The sequence below is a fragment of the Bombyx mandarina genome, chromosome 03 (assembly GCF_030267445.1).
Source record: "Bombyx mandarina strain Sakado chromosome 03, ASM3026744v2".
Lineage (NCBI taxonomy): Eukaryota > Metazoa > Arthropoda > Insecta > Lepidoptera > Bombycidae > Bombyx > Bombyx mandarina.
In genome coordinates, this window is record NC_143210.1 from 5,750,256 (window position 1) to 5,769,866 (window position 19,611).

Sequence of the window (19,611 nt, forward strand, 5' to 3'; positions counted from 1 at the left end):
ATTATCTTACAGATAGTGACTTTGAACGTTGGCTATCTATTATAAAGACTTTGTAATCTTTGACATAAACATACACAAGTACCACAACATTACCGTACCTCAATAGTATTGAGGACAGCCAAAAGACGCGGCATAGGATGGCCACACGCGTGCGTTTTAACCGCTGTGTACCTTATATGTACAAATTGCAAACCACTGTGTTTGTGTGGGAGTGCAGTAGTTGATAATTTTATTGATAATAATTAGGTTGTACTCGCATGTCTGAATTGTGCTCAGATCAATGATTACTGTAAATTAATACCGTCAAAAGCCGCGAGAGTTAGGCCGTCCAAGTTTAACAAAACTATTTATTGTCAAACTTTTGTTCTTGACGTCTGTGGTCAAATTGAGAATAGATTAAATATTGTTTGTCTTTAATATATTTTTATAGTGTAGCCTTGGCGAAATTTGTGATAGAAGTATAAAATACAATCATAATAGTGTACAAACTTACAATTCCAATTATAGTCGAATTTCGACTACTGCGGGACCTCTAGTTTTTCTAATAAATACTGTCAAAAGAGCCACGCTCTTTTTTTTAGTTTTAATTTTTTTTTAGTTTACCTATGTTTTGACTACTACTAACAAAATTAATACATAATTTTATCTTACTTTAAAAGACAGAAAATATAACTGGTAAAAAAAAGTGTGTGTGTCCGCTCCGACGCACGACTGGAGTTTACTGGATATAAAAAATTAAACGAAACAATACGAGAAATAGTTCTATATTACGACAACACGATACACTACAGATTATTAACAAATTAACGAGACACAAAACAAACGACTAACAAATATATGAAAATACAATAATGAGAGAAACGCGCGATCAGTACGAGGCTTTGTGGCGGACTGCCGGCGCATGTACTAGCATGTCACACGAAATGCGCATAACGCATTTCGTGTGACATGCTAGTACGATTTTGGTCCCCATAATTTTCATACCCCGGGCCTATATATGTAAATCGATTCTAAAGGAGTAAACTCCAATAAAAAAATAACGTTGCAGAGATGATTACTATTAAAAATATCACATGTTAAACCTTTAACTCCTTTAAAATAGTAAGTTTTGAGATTATACAGTTCTAATGCGAGAAGACGATATTATGTAACGCAGCGTTTTTGCCGCTAAATAGTGGAATATTTACGCACTGGCTGAAAGCGCGATGCTATGCACCGAGTCACTATCACTACCAACGATAGCGAACCAAAGCGATTGAAGCGACTGCGGTCGGCATTCAGACTCAGCCAACTGGATCACTCGTTTCGGTCATTCGTTCGCAATTTCGTGCAAACGATAGACGTCTTTCGTGTTTTCAGATAACCTAGTGAGTTTATTGTGCATCATAATGGCAAAACTATCGTTTCTTGTGCCCGTTTTACTTCTTGCGCTATTCGTGAAGGACAGTAAGTAATGAATTAAAGTATTTTAATTAATATTTACGTATTTTTTGGTCTGCACTTTAAAAGTATTTTTTTTATTTTGCTTGTTTGTGAACTGGTTTTTGATACAAAAATAAACATTACACCACTTCACTTTTTTTAAATAACAATATGCATAGATGTGTGATTAAAAGTGAATGAATATATTAGCTAATTGTTAAATACCTAGATATTATATCGTTTTGACAAAATGTAGTAGTATTAATAACAGTGTTGACTTTTTACGTCACTCTAAGGTATTATTGACTTTTGCTATTTACCCAAAACCAGTTTCCTCTGGTAAACTTGCAACTAAATGATGATAGTACACTTAATGTTAACCGTTAATTACAATAAAAATTAAAATCTCCACGCCTACTAAATTCCGGTTCTAAAATAATTCCGTTTTGGCGGGCTCCACGATTACTCGGGGGAGGTGAAGAGGGCTACATATTAGTGATTTTAAATTTATGGCGGGAAAATAATAATCAAAATCGTACAATAGTTATGGTAATGTAACGTCTGCTAGTAATTTTTTTTAAGTTTCTTTTGCAGAATAATATAATAAATGGAGTAATAATATTAACATCCAGCCAGCGTTCAATTAAAAAAATGATTTGGTAGAGAAGGACCAATGAAAGTTATGTTTATTCAAATAAGACAACAGTAATCATTGTAACTATCTTAAACGGAAACATAATCTTCAGTTGAAAAGCGTGATTTAAGCCTATTATGTAAAAAACTACAGGTCCTTGAACATAACTAAACAATTGTCTGCGCGTTGTCAATGCGTGTTGCACGTCAATATTTCTCTCACTCATCTACGATTCTGATTTCAAATAATGAAAAATTACGTAGCGCGACTAGCAACGTCCATCCATTATTTTGGAACCAGTTTAAAATGGATTCTTAGTATTTCGTTTGAAAAAAGAAAATATTCACAGAGCTGTGGCGGGTAGCCATCATACAACGCAAGATATTTGACAGATGCCTGAATCTCAATTACATTTTCAAGACAAGCTTGCATATTATTCCGAACAACAACATACGGACCGTCGGTCTACCGAGCAAATATCACCCGCTCGGTGGATGATCTTCCTTCCGTCGTTAAGCCTCCCCAAATTAATAATAATATATTTATGATGTTATTACACGAGTCGAAGAGTTTAAGAATTTTGTTTAGAAAGAAAAACGTCTTACGTATCTAGTTTAAAGTTTTTATTGCCTATTCGATATTAGGATGTAATTATTGCCAAAATATAAAATAAAATATTCTACATTCGTATTTGTTTAAATTTTAATGTGAACGAAACTTTCATTCCAGCCAGCACGACGTGCGTTCACAAATAGCTTAGATTATGTATGTATGTTGTTTCCGCTTTCACTTTTCACTTTATAGTTTGACACACTTTTAAATGCCCTTTAGATTATGTACCCAAGTACAAAATTTCGTGCAGCTTTCGAATGTTACTAAAAATACGATTAATAATAATAAGTTTGCTAGTTTTTTTTACGTTACGTTATAGATACACGCGTTTATTATAATCATTAAAGTGTACATCGAAAATAGGCACTTGTAATGTCTAATCATAGACAATCAACATGTATTTATGTTACAATAGCTAGGAGTGAAATTTATTTTCTTACGTGAAAACGCAGATGTGAATTGTAAAATAATTATTTTATTTATGTCCAGTATTTTGTTTCTCTAGGTGATTAATCAATTATTTTAAAGTATATCGTAAAATCATCACGAAAGGCAAAAAAATGTTTTAAATACCTATGTAATTTCTTTTTTTAGTTTGTTTAAATGAAAAAATAGCTTTATTAGCATTACAAAACATATCCAGAAATTTCCTTGACGTCTTATTATTAGGCAATCATTTATACTCTAAAACCGGCTTTGCAACAATAGAATGTTATAGTTTCATCTCGAATATATTAAAATTGTAATAAAGTAGGTAGGTATATATTATTATATTTTAACTCAGGTATTTTATTTTTATTTCGGCGAGTCGTAGACATTAAGAAACTGCTCTTTGCGATTTAATTTGAATATCGTCTGTCGTCAAAGTCCAGTGACCACGGAAACTGTAAAGTATTTAAAACTTATGTAATGATAGTAAAAAACATGAGATTAAAACGTAAAAAGAGTTTTAATTAGATTAAATTTTAGGCAATAATGTATTTATAAGTTGTTAAAAATTTATATTACTTGATTAGATTCATTGATTCAGCGAGTATACTTCATTGTACACTAATTAAAAAAACATCAAATTTAAAATTGTACACAAAGCGGTCTAATCGATAAGAGCGATCTTTTCCGGACAACCATCAGCTGCACAAGATTCATCTAAGGAAAAGTAATGGATGCATTTCACATAAATATCAACATTCAAAAAAATGCTGACTTAAATGAATAGATATTATTATTTTATGTATAAAAATAATAATATCTATTTTATTCTAATATATATTTTAACGGCCGTCTGGTGTAGTGGTAAGTGACATGGTCATTACACAAGGGGGTCGCGGGTTCGAATCCCGTCAAGGGAAGATATTTGTATGATAAATATAAAATGTCTTTTCCAGGGTTATGGATGTATATTAAATATGTGTATAATAAAAATCTTACATTTATTTCCGTTATCTGGTACCTGTAACACAAGTTCTTTACGAACTTACCACGGGACCAGTTAACGTGGAGTGATTGTTAGTAAATATTTATTATTCATTTATTATTATAAAAATAAATGAATATACACGTAACAACAAAAATTCATGAAGGAAAACGTTTTTGATCAGTTCTGTTCGACCAATCTGTAATTTGTCTGAAAATGCTTGCATGACACGTTATTACCAATTTACGGTCGTGGATGAGTGTCCCAAAACGGACCAAAATTTTAATGTTTTCATGATTGCTCACTGTTAAGACGCTATGAATTAGCCACGGCTCATCCCAGTTAGGTTAAGTTTAAGTCGTTTTCATACTAGCCAGCGTCAAATATAAGACTCCAATTATAAGTTACGAAATATCAACTTACATGAATTACAACATTGAATTAATTTAATAAGCAAGCATTCAACCCCTATAATGTGTCCGAGAATTGATAGTCATCGAAGACCCGCATGTTATATTGAGAAACTATTGATAGAAAAAAAACTCCCCAGGATGACCACAGCTATTGTATTCGTGACGAAGCGATGGCAAATCACGCCATTAGTAGTTATTGATAGATTTATATGAGAATTTGGTTCCATTTACAGGACAATGACCTTGTTGGCCCTTGTCATCAATTTCGAGTGTACGGTCTGTTATGATAATTTCTTCAAATGTTATCACTTGAACCACTAGTTCAGTAGTTTGGGGATTTATTTATTATACCTACATCCACTCCACTGCCGAAGAGTTTCTGTGTTATAAGAAGTTTTCGGAGATGTCATTATCGATTTTATTTTATTACTGGTGGTAGGACCTCTTGTGAGTCCGCACGGGTAGGTACCACCACCCCGTCTATTTCTGTCGTGAAGCAGTAATGCGTTTCGGCTTGAAAGGTGGGGTAGCCGTTGTAACTATACTAAGACCTTAGAACTTATATCTCAAGGCGGGTGGCGCATTTACGTTGTAGATGTCTATGGGCTCCAGTAACCACTTAACACCATGTGGGCTGTGAGCACGTCCACGCGTGGAAGCGATAAAGAAAAAAAATCGAATTGTTATGATTAAACATAAAAATACAATAACGGGCTTCGAAATTTTCGTACCTAAGGAGGTTCGTGAGTAAAATAACAAAACTAAAAACTCAATTGTTATTAAAGAACAATTCGCAGTTTGTAACATTTGATGCGTAATGTTTGCCTTAATTTAAATTTTTATTTCTTACAACGATTTTAATGTTCAAAGAGCCCAATCAAACTAATTTACCGAATCATCCGTATAGTTAATAGGGTAGATTAAGTGGGCTGGTTCTCTAGATCCCTGACCTTAGTTAGTAATGTCAATAGGCCACAAGGATCCTAGTCACCTAACTCTACTGTCCAGGCGTTAAGGTTAAATAATATTTATTACTCATAAGAACATACAATTCACTCATAATAGGATACATTGAAATTATACTTAAATACTTAAAGTTATATTATTCAAAGTTCTTGCTAGTAATCTTGTTCATATCTATTCTATTACCGGTGGTTAAGAGTATAATTAAATGTTTAGCTCAGTTGTGTGGATGTCTTAAAAAGAAACAAATGTCATATATTAAAAAGTTTTGGTCATATTTGATTTTAAAAGCGGGTTTAGGTGATGATTTAGTCTTTTTTTCTGCTTCATAAGCTGACCTTGTTCTAAAAGATTCGAATATTGAAAATACTTTTGCTTCATCAACGCTATTTCATTGTATATACAAGCGATCTTTTCTTTGGAACGATGACGCGTATTTTTCGCGTTGCAAACAAATTTCGTGAGGTAGTCTGCCAAACTCCGGTACAATATTATAAAGGTACCGACGGGTCCGATTGTTGTGGGCAATGAGTTCACGTGATTAATAGTGCTATACGAAGCTAACCTTATCTAAATACATAGGTACGGTGAGTCAGTCAATACAATGACAAATTATGGAAAAACAAATAAGACCTGACACGTGAACGGGTGATGAAATAAAAATTTACTTGATTTTTGCCAACAATTTATATTGCTCAAGTTTGGTAAAAGAACTTGCTGGTCATCTGGTGCTAAGATGTTGTGTTACTGAAAGTCATAATATGTCTATCTCGAAAAATTAAGTAGAACGATAAAGTGAATAAAATAGTATAAATCTTTTACAGATACCTTCAAAACAGTATTTAAAGTTCAAATACTTTAGATCACCACACAAACTGACATGACGTGAAAGACATTGTTGTGATATAATAAAGTAGAACGTTGCCAAAATTTTAATTTTTATTACAATCGGTAGGCAGCGGCTTGGCTCTGCCCCTGGCATTGCTGAAGTCCATGGGCGACGGTAACGACTCAACATCAGGTGGGCCGTATGATCGTCTGCAAACAAATGAAAAAAAAAAATAGTTATAAGAATGCACATTTGTCCATATAAAAACTAATGAAAGTATTTAATATCGGAACTAGGTTTCCGTTCATTATATCTATATATACGAACGCACGTATAAAATGATGTCATGGTTTATGGTGGTCCCTAAATACTAAAGGAAACAGCGATGACATCACAACCCCGTCAACTGTACAGCAAATTCAACCGTATTTTGTGCGCAACACAGACTATTTGCGTATTCATTGCGACCATGGCGAGAGGCACTAAGGTCACTGGGTGTGCTCACAAGATTGTTTTTATAGATGATTTACGGCCTTCCTAGACATTGTTACACCGTGTAAATCTCTTGCACTGACTTTGCTATCAATAGAAAAAAAATCGGTGTGAGCTAAGCTTAGTTCGCTCGGCTTGAAGATAAAAAAAAAATACGGCTTAATCACGTTTTTTTTTTTATATTTTTATTGCTTTGATGTGTGGACGAGCTCACAGCCCACCTGGTGTTAAGTGGTAACTGGAGCCCATAGACATCTACAACGTAAATGCACCACGCACCTTGAAATATAAGTTCTAAGGTCTCAGTATAGTTACAACGGCTGCCCCACCCTTCAAACCGAAACGCATTACTGCTTCACGGCTGAAATTGGCAGGGAGGTGGTACCTACCCGTGCGGACTCACAAGAGGTCCTACCACCAGTAATTACACAATTTATAATTTTGCGGGTTTGATTTTTATTACACGATGTTATTCCTTCACCGTGGAAGTCAATCGTGAACATTTGTTAAGTACGTATTTCATTACAAAAATTGGTACCCGGTGCATCGCTACATACGAATGCACCGGACTTCTTATCCTTTAGGCCACGACGACTTTGTCACTAAACTATTTCCGAAGTATCGAATGCTTTACAGTTATTGTGGTGAGGTTAAAAGTAGTCTAAGGCTCAAGGAAATCGATGAAAATACGATAAGCATAAGTACTATCAATTATTTTCCTTCATACTTAGCTTCGCAATTCCAACAGGGCGTCGATCCGACCTGGTGACCCATTTCCGAACACAACGCCACGAAATCTACACGACTAATAAATTTGATATAAAAGTATCTTTACCTGTGTAGGTACTATAGGTACATTGTACAGGGTGGCCCATAAGTCCTTTGAAAAGTAAAATTTGAATAAAACGAACAGGGCGCGCGTGAGCGGTGCAGGGGAAACGGGGGGAGTAACTTCGGTTTCTGGGAATTTAGTCGCGATGGAGCGTTTTACCGGAGCGGACCGTGCGTTTTGTGTGCGCGAGTTTTATAAAAACGACAATTCGGCAACCGTTGCGCATCGTAAATTTCGAGAACACAAAGGTTTACACAACTTTGACGACACTCCAACTCTTCAAACGATTAAGAACTGGGTTGCTAAGTTCGAGGAGACCGGTTCGACGTTAGATAAACCGCGGTTGGGTCGCCCAAGGACGTCACGTACGGAACAAAACATAGACACAGTGACACAGTCTATTCGCGAAAATCCGACACAGTCAACTCGTAAGCGATATGTGGCTATGATCGAAGAGTTTTTCATACCAGAATTGCAAAACTTTTCAGGCTTTAATGCCAGGACGTGGTTTCAACAGGATGGGGCCACTTCTCACACCTCTAACACTGCTATGCCCGTTATCCGTCAACTTTTTCCTGGCAAAGTTATCTCTAAGAGAGGAGACATTTCCTGGCCTCCACGTAGTCCAGATCTGACCCCGATGGATTTTTTTTTGTGGGGCTACCTTAAGGCTAAAGTATACGACACAAACCCGCGGTCAATTAAGGCCCTAAAAGAAAACATCCGCAGAGAAATGACAAGCATTTCAGCAGTGACGTGCCGCGCAGTCATCGACAATTTTAGACGTCGTTTGCAAGAGTGCCGTGATCGCAACGGATTACATTTAGGAGATGTTATTTTCAAAAAATAATTCCCGTTTTTTAAGCTTTTTATGTAAATAAAAATTTAATTCATAATGTAATTAGTTTTATTTTAATAATTTTTTTTCATATCAAAGGACTTATGGGCCACCCGTTATATCAAACAATAAAAAGAAAATTGATCTCTAAAGATCTAAAAAGACAATTCATGAAATATTGCGATAGATATTTACACAGTGGTCGATGTACTCCATGATGTACCCTACTAAACCTCAATATGAATTGAGGTTTGTTGTGAGACCGCACGTCTTGAAAATTTTTGCCGCAAAGGCGTCCTGTATTTCGGCTCGAGTGGTGATGTAACCGATATGCAAATATGTAGGATTTCGAACTCAATATTCTCAATATCTTATATCACTTAACACCAGACCGTGAACAATTTGTCTTTCTCAAGGCGTAGTCTTGTAGGATGAATTCGAGGACGAAGAGGAGAACTTCTTCCTCTTGCTCTTATTTTTATTTGAAGGCACCGGAGTCCGACATAACTCGGCCCGTAAGTACTTCTCATAGCCGGGTGTCCGTAAAGTGAGATTCCCCGGCGTTAAAAAAAAGACCATGAACTCTCCTACATATTTACGGAGATACAAAAAATCGAACAATTGACACATTTAAAGATAACCGAGAAACTCATTAACTTAAAATTAACAACTTCTGTTTTAATTGACTATAGTCTTTGAGTTAGCATTAATTGATGGTCATGCATGAAATTAAAGTAAGTACATTGACCATGAATAAAGAATTATTATTTGGCTTCATGAATGTACTTCGTACATACAGTTGACGGCTAAGACAAACGTAACGTTATACTCGTATAGTTTATAGTATGATGACAGTCACATGAAGGTCAAAAAAATATTGTACTTTATGTTATCTTAACTTAATGGTTTGTTTTCCATTACACTCATTTGCTAAGTTAAACATAATCACTTGATGGTTTAGTATGTAGAGATTTTTGAACGATCCTTGTAAAGCGAATATGAGTCACACGAGTCCGAGGAACTAGGATTTTAAATGTGATACATTGCGGCGCACCCAGTGAAAAATCATCAGTTTTAGGGTTGTCGTATAATGAGTGCCTATATTTTTGGTATTTCTACTAAATCATTTATAAACATTTTTATTTTTAGCCCAAGCACGACAAGGATACTTGAATGATTACAGGAATTAGTGTTTTATGTGTGGGCATACCTTGATAAAACGAAATTGTAATGTAACTGTACACGCTCATCTCTATTATGATTGTAGCAATTCAGATGAATCGTTTGCAAAATAAACTATACCTATATTTTTTAAGATCATCATTTGACTCAACGCATGTATAAATTGACAAAAAGGCTTCGGACTTGGAAACGACGGCAATCATTGCACCACGAAATCCTATAATGTTTTCATTCATTGATCCAGTAGTAGTAAACAATAGCATATAATAGTATGTTAACCTTTTAATAATTTTAATATAATCCATGTTATTTGATTATTAGATAGTTATTCTTCTATGGTGTTGAACCGAAATGAATTGACTTTATTTTTTATAAAATCTACGCGTCTCTAATAGTCTCCACAGCTCGTATTTACTTAAGATAATAAAAATAAATGCTTGTGGCTTTTTACATCATAATAACCTGTGTGTAGCTACGTGGCACGAGAACAGTTTGATAAATTCGTGTATTTCATATAAACGCGATAGTCGGAGCGAACAGCGATTATTAGTTAGTGTTTATATCTATCTATATTAAAACAAACCTTCATAGTTTTGAAGGTTTGTTTTTACTTGTTCGATGCGTTCGCGTGAATAAATGGCGTCCGTATTATTTAAACAAATGGGTGGTATATACCTACCTACCCACATTTTTTTACGAAAATTGCGCGGACGGAGGAGTATGTAAGAGAGGGAGTGCAGAATGCCATTTTTTTTTATTATGCCTAAAAATACATTAAATCAATAAAAGAAACATGACACACACACACGCTTAAATACTCTTCGTTTATAGTTAAACTTTGTTATTCTTTAAAATCTGTGGTCAAATTGAGAATAGATTATATTGTATACATTTATATTACTATATTTTGATAATATTGTTTATCTTTAATTATATTTATCTATAATATTGTCTTGGCGAAATCTGTGAATATAAGAAGTAAAATAATAGTATTTGACAATAGAACCATGATAATGTTCAAACTTATAATTTCAATTAATTATAGTCGAATTTCGACTACCGGCGACCACATGTTTAATGAAATTTCGCTTTTGGTAATCTGAGTGACGACATTCCTCTTAACTTCGTTCTCATTATTTACGATGATCGTACAAAACAACCTTGGATCCAGCAGTACACAATGCAATGTTCAATGAATAATTATAACAGAATTCATGTCGATATACCTAAGACTCTTAGCATAATATGACTACGTGTAACATAATAAATGCAAAAAATTATTAATAAATAATATCGTGTTTGTTTTCCTGTTTGAATTTAGTGATAGCTTTAACAGCGTGGTATATAATACTAGTATATATAATACTACTGCTATAATGTAGTAGTGTTTGATATAATTGCTCCACATGGGTGGGTAGTCGATCATACGGTCCACCCAAGTTGAAGTGGTTACCTGAGTCGATAGACATCTCAACGTGAATGCCACACCTAGGGGCATGAAGTCGAAAAATCTCAACTGGATTATAAAAGACCTACCCTTCAAGCCCAAACCCAGTAATAACGTCCAGGGACTACATCCTTATGGGCTTGCAATACGGCCTAGTACCGGTTATCACGCAAATTTATTTTAATTAGATATACGATGTTATTACATCATCGTCGAAGTCGCACACTAGAATGTGTACAACTCGTTTTTAACTTATGACATAGTAATACCCTTATTGGTAAAATCGATTCAACATTTTTTTTATCTATGTCTTAATCGTCGGTAGATGCATCGAACATGGAAGCGTCACGTGAGTGGTCAGATCCACCACGTGAATAGGTATATCTGTTTTCAATATAAGTGAATTTGTAATTTAAATTTTAATTTGCGTAATTACTGGTGGTAGAAACTCTTGAGAGGCCGCGCGGTTAGGTAACACCACCCCGCCTATTTTGCTGTCAAGCAGTAATAATGCGTTTCGGTTCGAAGGTTTGGGCAGCCGTTGTAATTATACTTGAGACCTTAGAACTTACATCTCAAGGTGGGTGGCGCATTTATTTATTTATTTATTTATAACTTCTTATACTAGAAAGTATAAAGGTATAAATGCCTATGGCATTAAGTGCGCCGCATTTACGTCGTAGATGTCCTATGGGCTCTAGTAACCACTTAACACCAGGTGGGCTGTGAGCTCGTCCACCCATCTAAGCAATAAAAAAAATAAAAAAGTGGCCAGTAAAATTTAAATATATCAAAGATGAAAAGTTTCTTGGGAGAATTAATAGAATCGATAAGGACGGTAAGCAAAGAGCTTAAAATGTGTTATTCTTTGACGCTATTATAGTTTGGAAAGATGATCATTTTGAAGAATCCTTTATTTAGCGTAACATGTGGATACTGCGGACCATTTAGCTAATAAATGTAAAGTTTCCACTATTTGAATTTTTCATCATAAAAGCAAGCAAATGCTTAATACAGTTTAGAAGTGCGCAACTGCGTAGTAGATTCTGTGTAGAACCGGCTTTGAGTATAACATTTTCCTTTGCTCAATGCACGAATGTTGTGTAAGCTGGTACCATCGAAGGTCAGCATATACTCGCTGAGCGATCTCAACGATTTAAAACTTTAAATATTTTGAAAGTTTAAATTGAGTAGTATACATAACAAAGTCTTTAAAATTAACTAAATTAACTAATAAAACTTAATTAATAAGAAAACTTTTTCGCCATAATAACCATTATCTATTTTAATGTTTTTTTTTTAACATTATAATGATCGAACAAAAAATAACTAAAATTCACAAAAAACAGTTTTGACTCGATACGTTTTTTTAAATCATTACTGAAGCGTTATTACATGCTAGACGCACACGTGCCTCGTGCGCAATTGACAATAACAATGCCAATTAATAAGTAGATAGTTCTAGAATAAGCACGCCTACTTTACCTACCGTGGGACGAACGTTTCATGTTAATTGTTATCATTGCCATTCATTGTAGGAACTACTTACGACTAATATACAGTTAGTATTCCCAGGATGTTATCGTGAAGAATTGTGATATTGTTTTTGAAATTAATTGACTGACTGATCAATTTTTCTACACAAATACGTTTAGAATGATTAGTTTTTTATTGGTATCAACGCATTTTTAACCGACTTCAAAAAAGGAAAAGGTTCTCAATTCGACTGTATGTTTTTTTATGTTTGTTACCTCATAACTTTTGAGTGGGTGAATCGATTTTTAAGGTTTTTTTTTATTAGAAAGCTGACGCTTCCCGTGTCGTCCCATTTCAATTTAGTCCAGTTCTGATAATGGTATCCGTGAGAAAACCACATAAGTCTTAAATCTGCATTAAGTACGTGCTCGACAAATAAATAAATAACTCAATATCACGCCAACCGATTTCGATGATTATTGGTTTTAGTGCATATTAATTTGTTTTGGAATATCTTTTTTTTTTCTATTTGAAGTCAGTTTTTGTTAAAGCATGTCTATTTACAATTATAATTGGATAACTATTAGGAATTTGGAAATTTATTGAGACCAATGGAGTTTTTAGGAAAACCCGAGTCGTATCATGCCTTAATTTTCTTAATTTATTCTACACTTGTATGCGTTCGCAGATAACAAATGCTTCATTATACCCGTCATTGTACGTTCTGATGAAACACTAAATATGCAAATTAAAACAATTCACACAATCTTATTCTTCCGGATTCCGCAAAAAGTACTATGTTTTTAAAAGGTAGCTGTCCACGTCACGGCGTCGGTTGACATAAGCCAGTGTATTGATGTGATACATGTAATCTGTATCTGAGTAATCAAATATAACCATTTAGATGTATATTTTGAAGGTATGTGTGGCTTGAGTGTGATTGTTTGATTGTGTAATTTACTACACCGTCCTAATCTTATTGTAAGTACATAAATAAAACAGAATTCTAACTTAGTATTTTATTGGCTTTTCACGAGTCGTAGGCTTGTCAAACACGTAAGTGAGAACCTTCATTCAGTGTGCTTAGTGCGAGTTTTTATTAACTTTCTCGATAGCGTAAAAGTTAACTCAAATTTGTATGGACTTGGAGCGTTTGCCTAGGTTTGCCGCTACGGGCGATGTTCCAACTGCATAAAAAATCGAGTAAACTTTTACGCTATCGAGAACATTAAAAAACACAACACTTTTCCTGGTTCCGACCAAACCTCTGTCGAGGTAGGCCGTGCAAAAAATGTTATCGTTATTAAGGAAAAAAAAAAACATTTCCTCAATCAATAAATTGAACACAATGCAATGATTTGTTCATTTTTCTCAATCCTTTAATATCTTAGAATAGACGCGTGAAGATATGCATAAATATCAAAATCCATACAACAAACTGGAGTTATCTTCGTTAGGTACGGACTCATTTCTAAAGTACACTTTCAATAAAATTATTTCACATTTTTCTAAGAAGCTTGGAAAAAACGTTTCTACGCTACATGCATCGTTCGATTACTCATTCCAGTATTAGTAAACAATTGAACGACTTAATGGTTACCGTACGAATAATACGTGTTCTTTGTGACTATTATTGTGACAAACGTGTAACGTTACTGTGAAACATTAGTTGACACCAATTTAAATAAGATATGTGAAAAAACAAACACGAAAACTACATTCAAATGCGCCAAAATTGTTTTGTGGTCGATTCCCAATCCTTCAGCTACGTCTTAACTACGGATATGCCGATCTTGCTCCACTTTTTCAAAAATGGCATCCATTTTATCCGTAATACCGGGCGACCAGAGCGACGTGCATCTTTGACATCAAAATTTCCGGATTGAAACCGCTTAAACTAAATTTGTGCTACTCTCACAGACACTGCACTATAAACATCGCAAAGTTTTTTGGCGACTTGCGTTGCATTTTTAACTTTTTTGTAGTAAAATTTTAAAATGTATCGAATTTCTTCATTAGATTCACTCATCTTGACAGTATGTACGAAAAATGAATAAAAATCACACATTTTCCTAATTTGAATTTGAAATTATCTACTTTAAAATTTAAACTTTTAATGATACCAAAACCAGCCAGATACAAATAGTATAGCCAAAGAGATTTTATTACAAGTTCATACATACTCTAATGCGAAAAGACTTTTTCCCCAACCTATTATTTGTAGTAACTGTTCGCGTGGCGGTAGGGTGTTCTGCCTGATCTTCTCGGTAGGTCGCGATTGCGATCCAGTGGTAGATTCTGAGAAGGTCAGCTCTTGCTAGGGCTAGTGTTAGCAAATACTCTCAGGTTGAGCCCGTGAGCTCACCTACCTGAACGGGCGTAGCTGGAATAGCCCCTTAGGCAACTAACCAATAGGAAGGACAAAAAAAAGTTCGGCCGCATAGCAGTCATCCGTTCGGGCTTGAAATGTCATGTTTTTTGGTGGGAATGGGGAGGTATTCATCTAGTCGTCTAGACATATTTTATGTCTCTCGTACCCACTTAAGGCCAGATCGTAAGCTTATTCATCCATGTATACCTAATAAAAAATATCTCCTCTTACGAACACAAAACCCGGGTTTTTTGTCTGTTTCATAAATAAAAAATTAAATCAAAATTTTCACTTATTTCAGGTGAACCAGTGAATTGTTGGGCGTGTTCGTCTAACCTGAATCCGCTGTGCAACGATCCTTTTAATGTCCGTATCGACACCGGGAATTCTTATTTGTTCCGCCTCGAAAACTGCGACAAGAATGCTGGAGCTACCTTTCCTTATTTGACAGCTTCGAAGTCTGTATGCAAGAAAGAAAAGAAATACGGTAAGTAGATAGCATTGCATTCAGATACTGCCGACATTATGTGTCTTGAGAGTCGTCGTGGCCTAAAGGATAAGACGTCCGGTGCATTCATGTTGAGCGATGCACCGGTGTTCGAATCTCAGGCGGGTACCAATTTTTCTAATGAAATATGTACTCAACAAATGTTCACGATTGACTTCCACGGTGAAGGAATAACATCGTGTAATAAAAATCAAACCCGCAAAATTATAATTTGCGTAATTACTGGTGGCAGGACCTCTTGAGAGTCCGCGCGGGTAGGTACCACCACCCTGCCTATTTCTGCCGTGAAGCAATAATGCGTTTCAGTTTGAAGGGTGGGGCAGCCTTTGTAACTATACTTGAGACCTTAGAACTTATATCTCAAGGTGGGTGGCGCATTTACGTTGTAGATGTCTATGGGCTCCAGTAACCACTTAACACCAGGTGGGCTGTTAGCTCGTCCAACTACCTAAGCAATAAAAAAAATTTATCTATGACTGCCGATAAAAAGATAAATGTGTATTTTCTGGTCAAACGTTATACGTAGATAAATTATACTCAATGATTGAAGTAAATTATGACTTAAATTTAAAAGAGGCGCGTAGTAATAGTAGATTAAATTCCAAATCATTTATTATTCGCCTAACAAAATATCGATTATGAATTAATAACCCTAGTACAGTTGCGAAGAAAAGTTAAGCATTAAAAATATAATTTTTATTTAAAAAGCTATTTCAAACAAATTAATGCAACGGTTTTATTTAAATATGACCAGTAAGTAGTCTTGAAGGGCGTATAAAAAAGAAAGATTATCAAATTATTTACGAATTGACCCCATTCATTTACACAATAAAATGTGGTCAAATAAAACAGTAATTGCGGATATTTGTGAGTTTTGTGTTCATTTAAAGTAATGCATCTGCTTAATTAGTGATTACTACAAAAAGCAAATGAGGCGCATAGACGACCCATATAAACAAACAACCAGTTTATGAAACTTATGCTTGTTAATAAATGACCTTACATCATAATTTCCAATTAGTAAGTAGTATAGTAAGTAAAGTAGTAGTAATTATAAGTAGTAAAGTTATTAGTAGTAGTATTATGGTAGTCTGTACCATGCGGTCCATGCCACCCATGACCGAACATAGTGGAAGAACGTCACATGTGGTCAAGATCCTCACTAGTGAGGGAACGATATAGAAGAAGTATCCGCACACGATTTTCTATCTTAAGCCCTTCTCTTAAGTTTTGAGTTAACAGGGAAATTCAAAGCCTACCTTTCCTACTGAGGGGTCCATAGGAAAGGTAGGCTTTGAATTTCCCTAACCTTTAATCAGATAGGCCGTCGGCCGTATACCAAAGTCAAATCAAACTGTAGCATGGATATAGTATAATATTGTGTCAGCCCTGTAGATTGATGTCAGGACCTAATAAAGAATTGCACTCCGAAAATTAGAATAGTCAGGGCAAAAACTCACAATGTGAATCTTAGGTAAATTGCAACGCTCAGAGTCGAGATTGGTTGTATAGTATTTAAAATGAGTGTCTAGAAGCGCATATAAATGAAAATAGTTGAATAAACATTCACTATTCAACTCTTGAATTTCACCTCACTATTGTTGTTGAACAATAATGTTTACGAAGATAAGCCAGAAACGCTAATCATAATGGCTTGACATACATATTATTATCCAACGTCTAGCAATAGTAGCTAGTTATCTATGTTCCCCCTTATTGTTCTATTGTACCATTATTCAACGTGCGCTAATTAGTGACGTAATTACAATTTGTTACACATCCCACGCCCTTTTAACTCCGTATCTACCTAACGTATATTCATAATAAGGTCTTCTGCGATGCGTTTAATTTTTATGTAGATTTTTTCTTTCTTCTTCGTTTTTTTTTTATTGCTTAGATGGGTGGCGACCTCACAGCCAACCTGGTGTTAAGTGGTTACCGGAGCCCATAGACATCTACAACGTAAATGCACCACCCACCTTGAAATATAAGTTCTATAGTCTCAGTTACAACGGCTGCCACACCCTTCAATCCGAAACGCATTACTGCTTCACGGCAGAAATAGGCAGGGTGGTGGTATGAACCCGTGCGAACTCACAAGAGGTCCTACCACCAGTAATTACGCAAATTATAATTTTATCTTCTTCTATATATATAAAAATGAATTGCTGTTCGTTAGTCTCGCTAAAACTCGAGAACGGCTGGACCGATTTGGCTAATTTTGGTCTTGAATGATTTATGGAAGTCCAGAGAAGGTTTAAAAGGTAGATAAATATGAAGATGCTCCAAATTAAATAAAAATAACAATTTTGATTTTCCTTTGATGTGTCCCCGTCGGACGGATTCCTTTTGTTTGTTTTAAGTTTATTTTATACAAAAGTTTAGGTCTTTTATTTATCGATTGAGGCACTACGAAGGGGTCAGCTAGTATATATACATATATAAAAATGAATTGCTGTTCGTTAGTCTCGCTAAAACTCGAGAACGGCTGGACCGATTTGGCTAATTTTGGTCTTGAATTATTTGTGGAAATCCAGAGAAGGTTTAAAAGGTTGATAAATATGAAAATGTTCGGAATTAAATAAAAATAACAATTTTGTTTTCCCTTTGATGTGTCTCCCGTCGGACGGTTTCCTTTGTTTGTTTTAAGTTTATTTTATACAAAAGCTTAGGTCTTTTATTTATCGATTGAGGCACTACGAAGTCTGCCGGGTCAGCTAGTTTTATATAAATTTAGCAATGTTAAGCTACTTTTCCTTTTCAGTTGATGGTGAATTAGTTGTGAGTCGTGGTTGCACCTGGAAACGCCAGGATGACTTCGAAGTCGGTTGCCCTACTTCCACAAACGAAGCAAACGAAGTGAATCTCTTCTGTCAGACCTGTGACTACGACGGATGCAACGGAGCCGCCACCATCGGCAGGACGATCGCTCTATTGCTCGCACCTCTCAGCCTCCTCCTGTTGAAGTAAATCCAACTCCTTATCACCACCGTACATTTTAAATTTCGTTTCAAATAAAACATTAAAAATAAAAATTGTTCATATCACTATTCTAACATTGTTAACGTAATCAGCTGTTTGAAAAAACTCATCATACCTGAACCTTATTGAAGCAAATCATTTACAAAACGACCAGTCTCCTAAAAGTCAACTAACTTTAGAATTGTTTCGCTACATTAATACTTTACGGTTTGGTTTTGAAGATATGTATCTGGAATAGTACAAAGTATTTTATAATATTGTATTTAGCTATAACGTGGGACAAAAACCCATCTAGATGTGCCCACCGCAATTAATAATGCATAATAATTGACAACAGCAATAGCCTACGAAATACAAATTTGTAGATACTAAAGATGTACATTTCATTAATAGATAATCATTCTTTTAACGGTAACTTTCATTTCAAATAATTTACTGTTAACGTAAATGTAAGTAGGCATAGATAATAAGCAAAAAAATAACCTTTATTAAATTTCCTCTTTTCACTTCTTTATAACTAAATAAATGCACATACTTTTTTCTTCATCTATTTTAATTGTTAACGATTTTAGAGCTTTTGGTATTTCTCTTTATTTTAATTTTATATTCATAGAAATCCTTCAGTAACTTAAACTTAGTTTTTTTTTTGTAGTAAGTACCTAGTTACTTTTAACAACAGCACTTTCTTAGTGTAGTTATCGACTAAGCTTCTCAGAGAAAACCGGATAAGCACTCCGCATTAAATCACACAAAGATAGGATTTTCTCCTGTATGTGCATTACAGTATCGGAAACGCGCACAAGCAGCAAAAACTTTAACAAAAATCCTGAATTTGACCGGGACAAAGTCACTAACCATTGAATTTGACCGGGACAAAGTCACTAACCATTCGAGCAACGAAGCCACCAAAACTTAGAATGTTGTCATTAAATTTATTAAATACTTAGGTACATGATATTCTGTGAAAAAATACGTTCACCCACCTCATTTATGAAAATGTTAATTAAATGCATCTAATCTCGAATAAAGATATTTACGAAATAATGTGGTGTTTATTCTATGAAATGTATAATATCCATTCCTGCTTAATGAAATTGTCTTCGTTTTTCGATATATTTTTTTTTATTGCTTTTGTAGGCAGACGAGCATACGGCCCACCTGATGGTGAGTGGTTACCGTCGCCCATGGACTTCAGC

General features: G+C 34.9%; 1 protein-coding gene across 1 annotated transcript; it reads left to right on the top strand.

Annotated features, from left to right (window-relative positions):
• Nucleotides 1-1,224: 1,224 nt before the first annotated feature.
• On the top strand, nucleotides 1,225-19,459 carry LOC114250462 (UPAR/Ly6 domain-containing protein crok). The gene is made up of 3 exons (XM_028184345.2): nucleotides 1,225-1,446; nucleotides 15,227-15,412; nucleotides 18,198-19,459. The coding sequence occupies exons 1-3, from the start codon at nucleotides 1,389-1,391 to the stop codon at nucleotides 18,401-18,403; spliced, it is 450 nt and encodes a 149-aa protein (XP_028040146.2). The 5' UTR covers nucleotides 1,225-1,388; the 3' UTR covers nucleotides 18,404-19,459.
• The last annotated feature ends 152 nt before the right edge of the window (nucleotides 19,460-19,611 follow it).

What these genes read in the sequence shown, in the direction of transcription:
- LOC114250462 (XM_028184345.2), top strand. Translation starts at nt 1,389, where the DNA reads ATGGCAAAACTATCGTTTCTTGTGCCCGTTTTACTTCTTGCGCTATTC. An exon ending in TGCGCTATTCGTGAAGGACA is followed by an intron (nt 1,447 to 15,226) that starts GTAAGTAATGAA and finishes CACTTATTTCAG; the next exon opens with GTGAACCAGTGAATTGTTGG. An exon ending in CAAGAAAGAAAAGAAATACG is followed by an intron (nt 15,413 to 18,197) that starts GTAAGTAGATAG and finishes TTTCCTTTTCAG; the next exon opens with TTGATGGTGAATTAGTTGTG.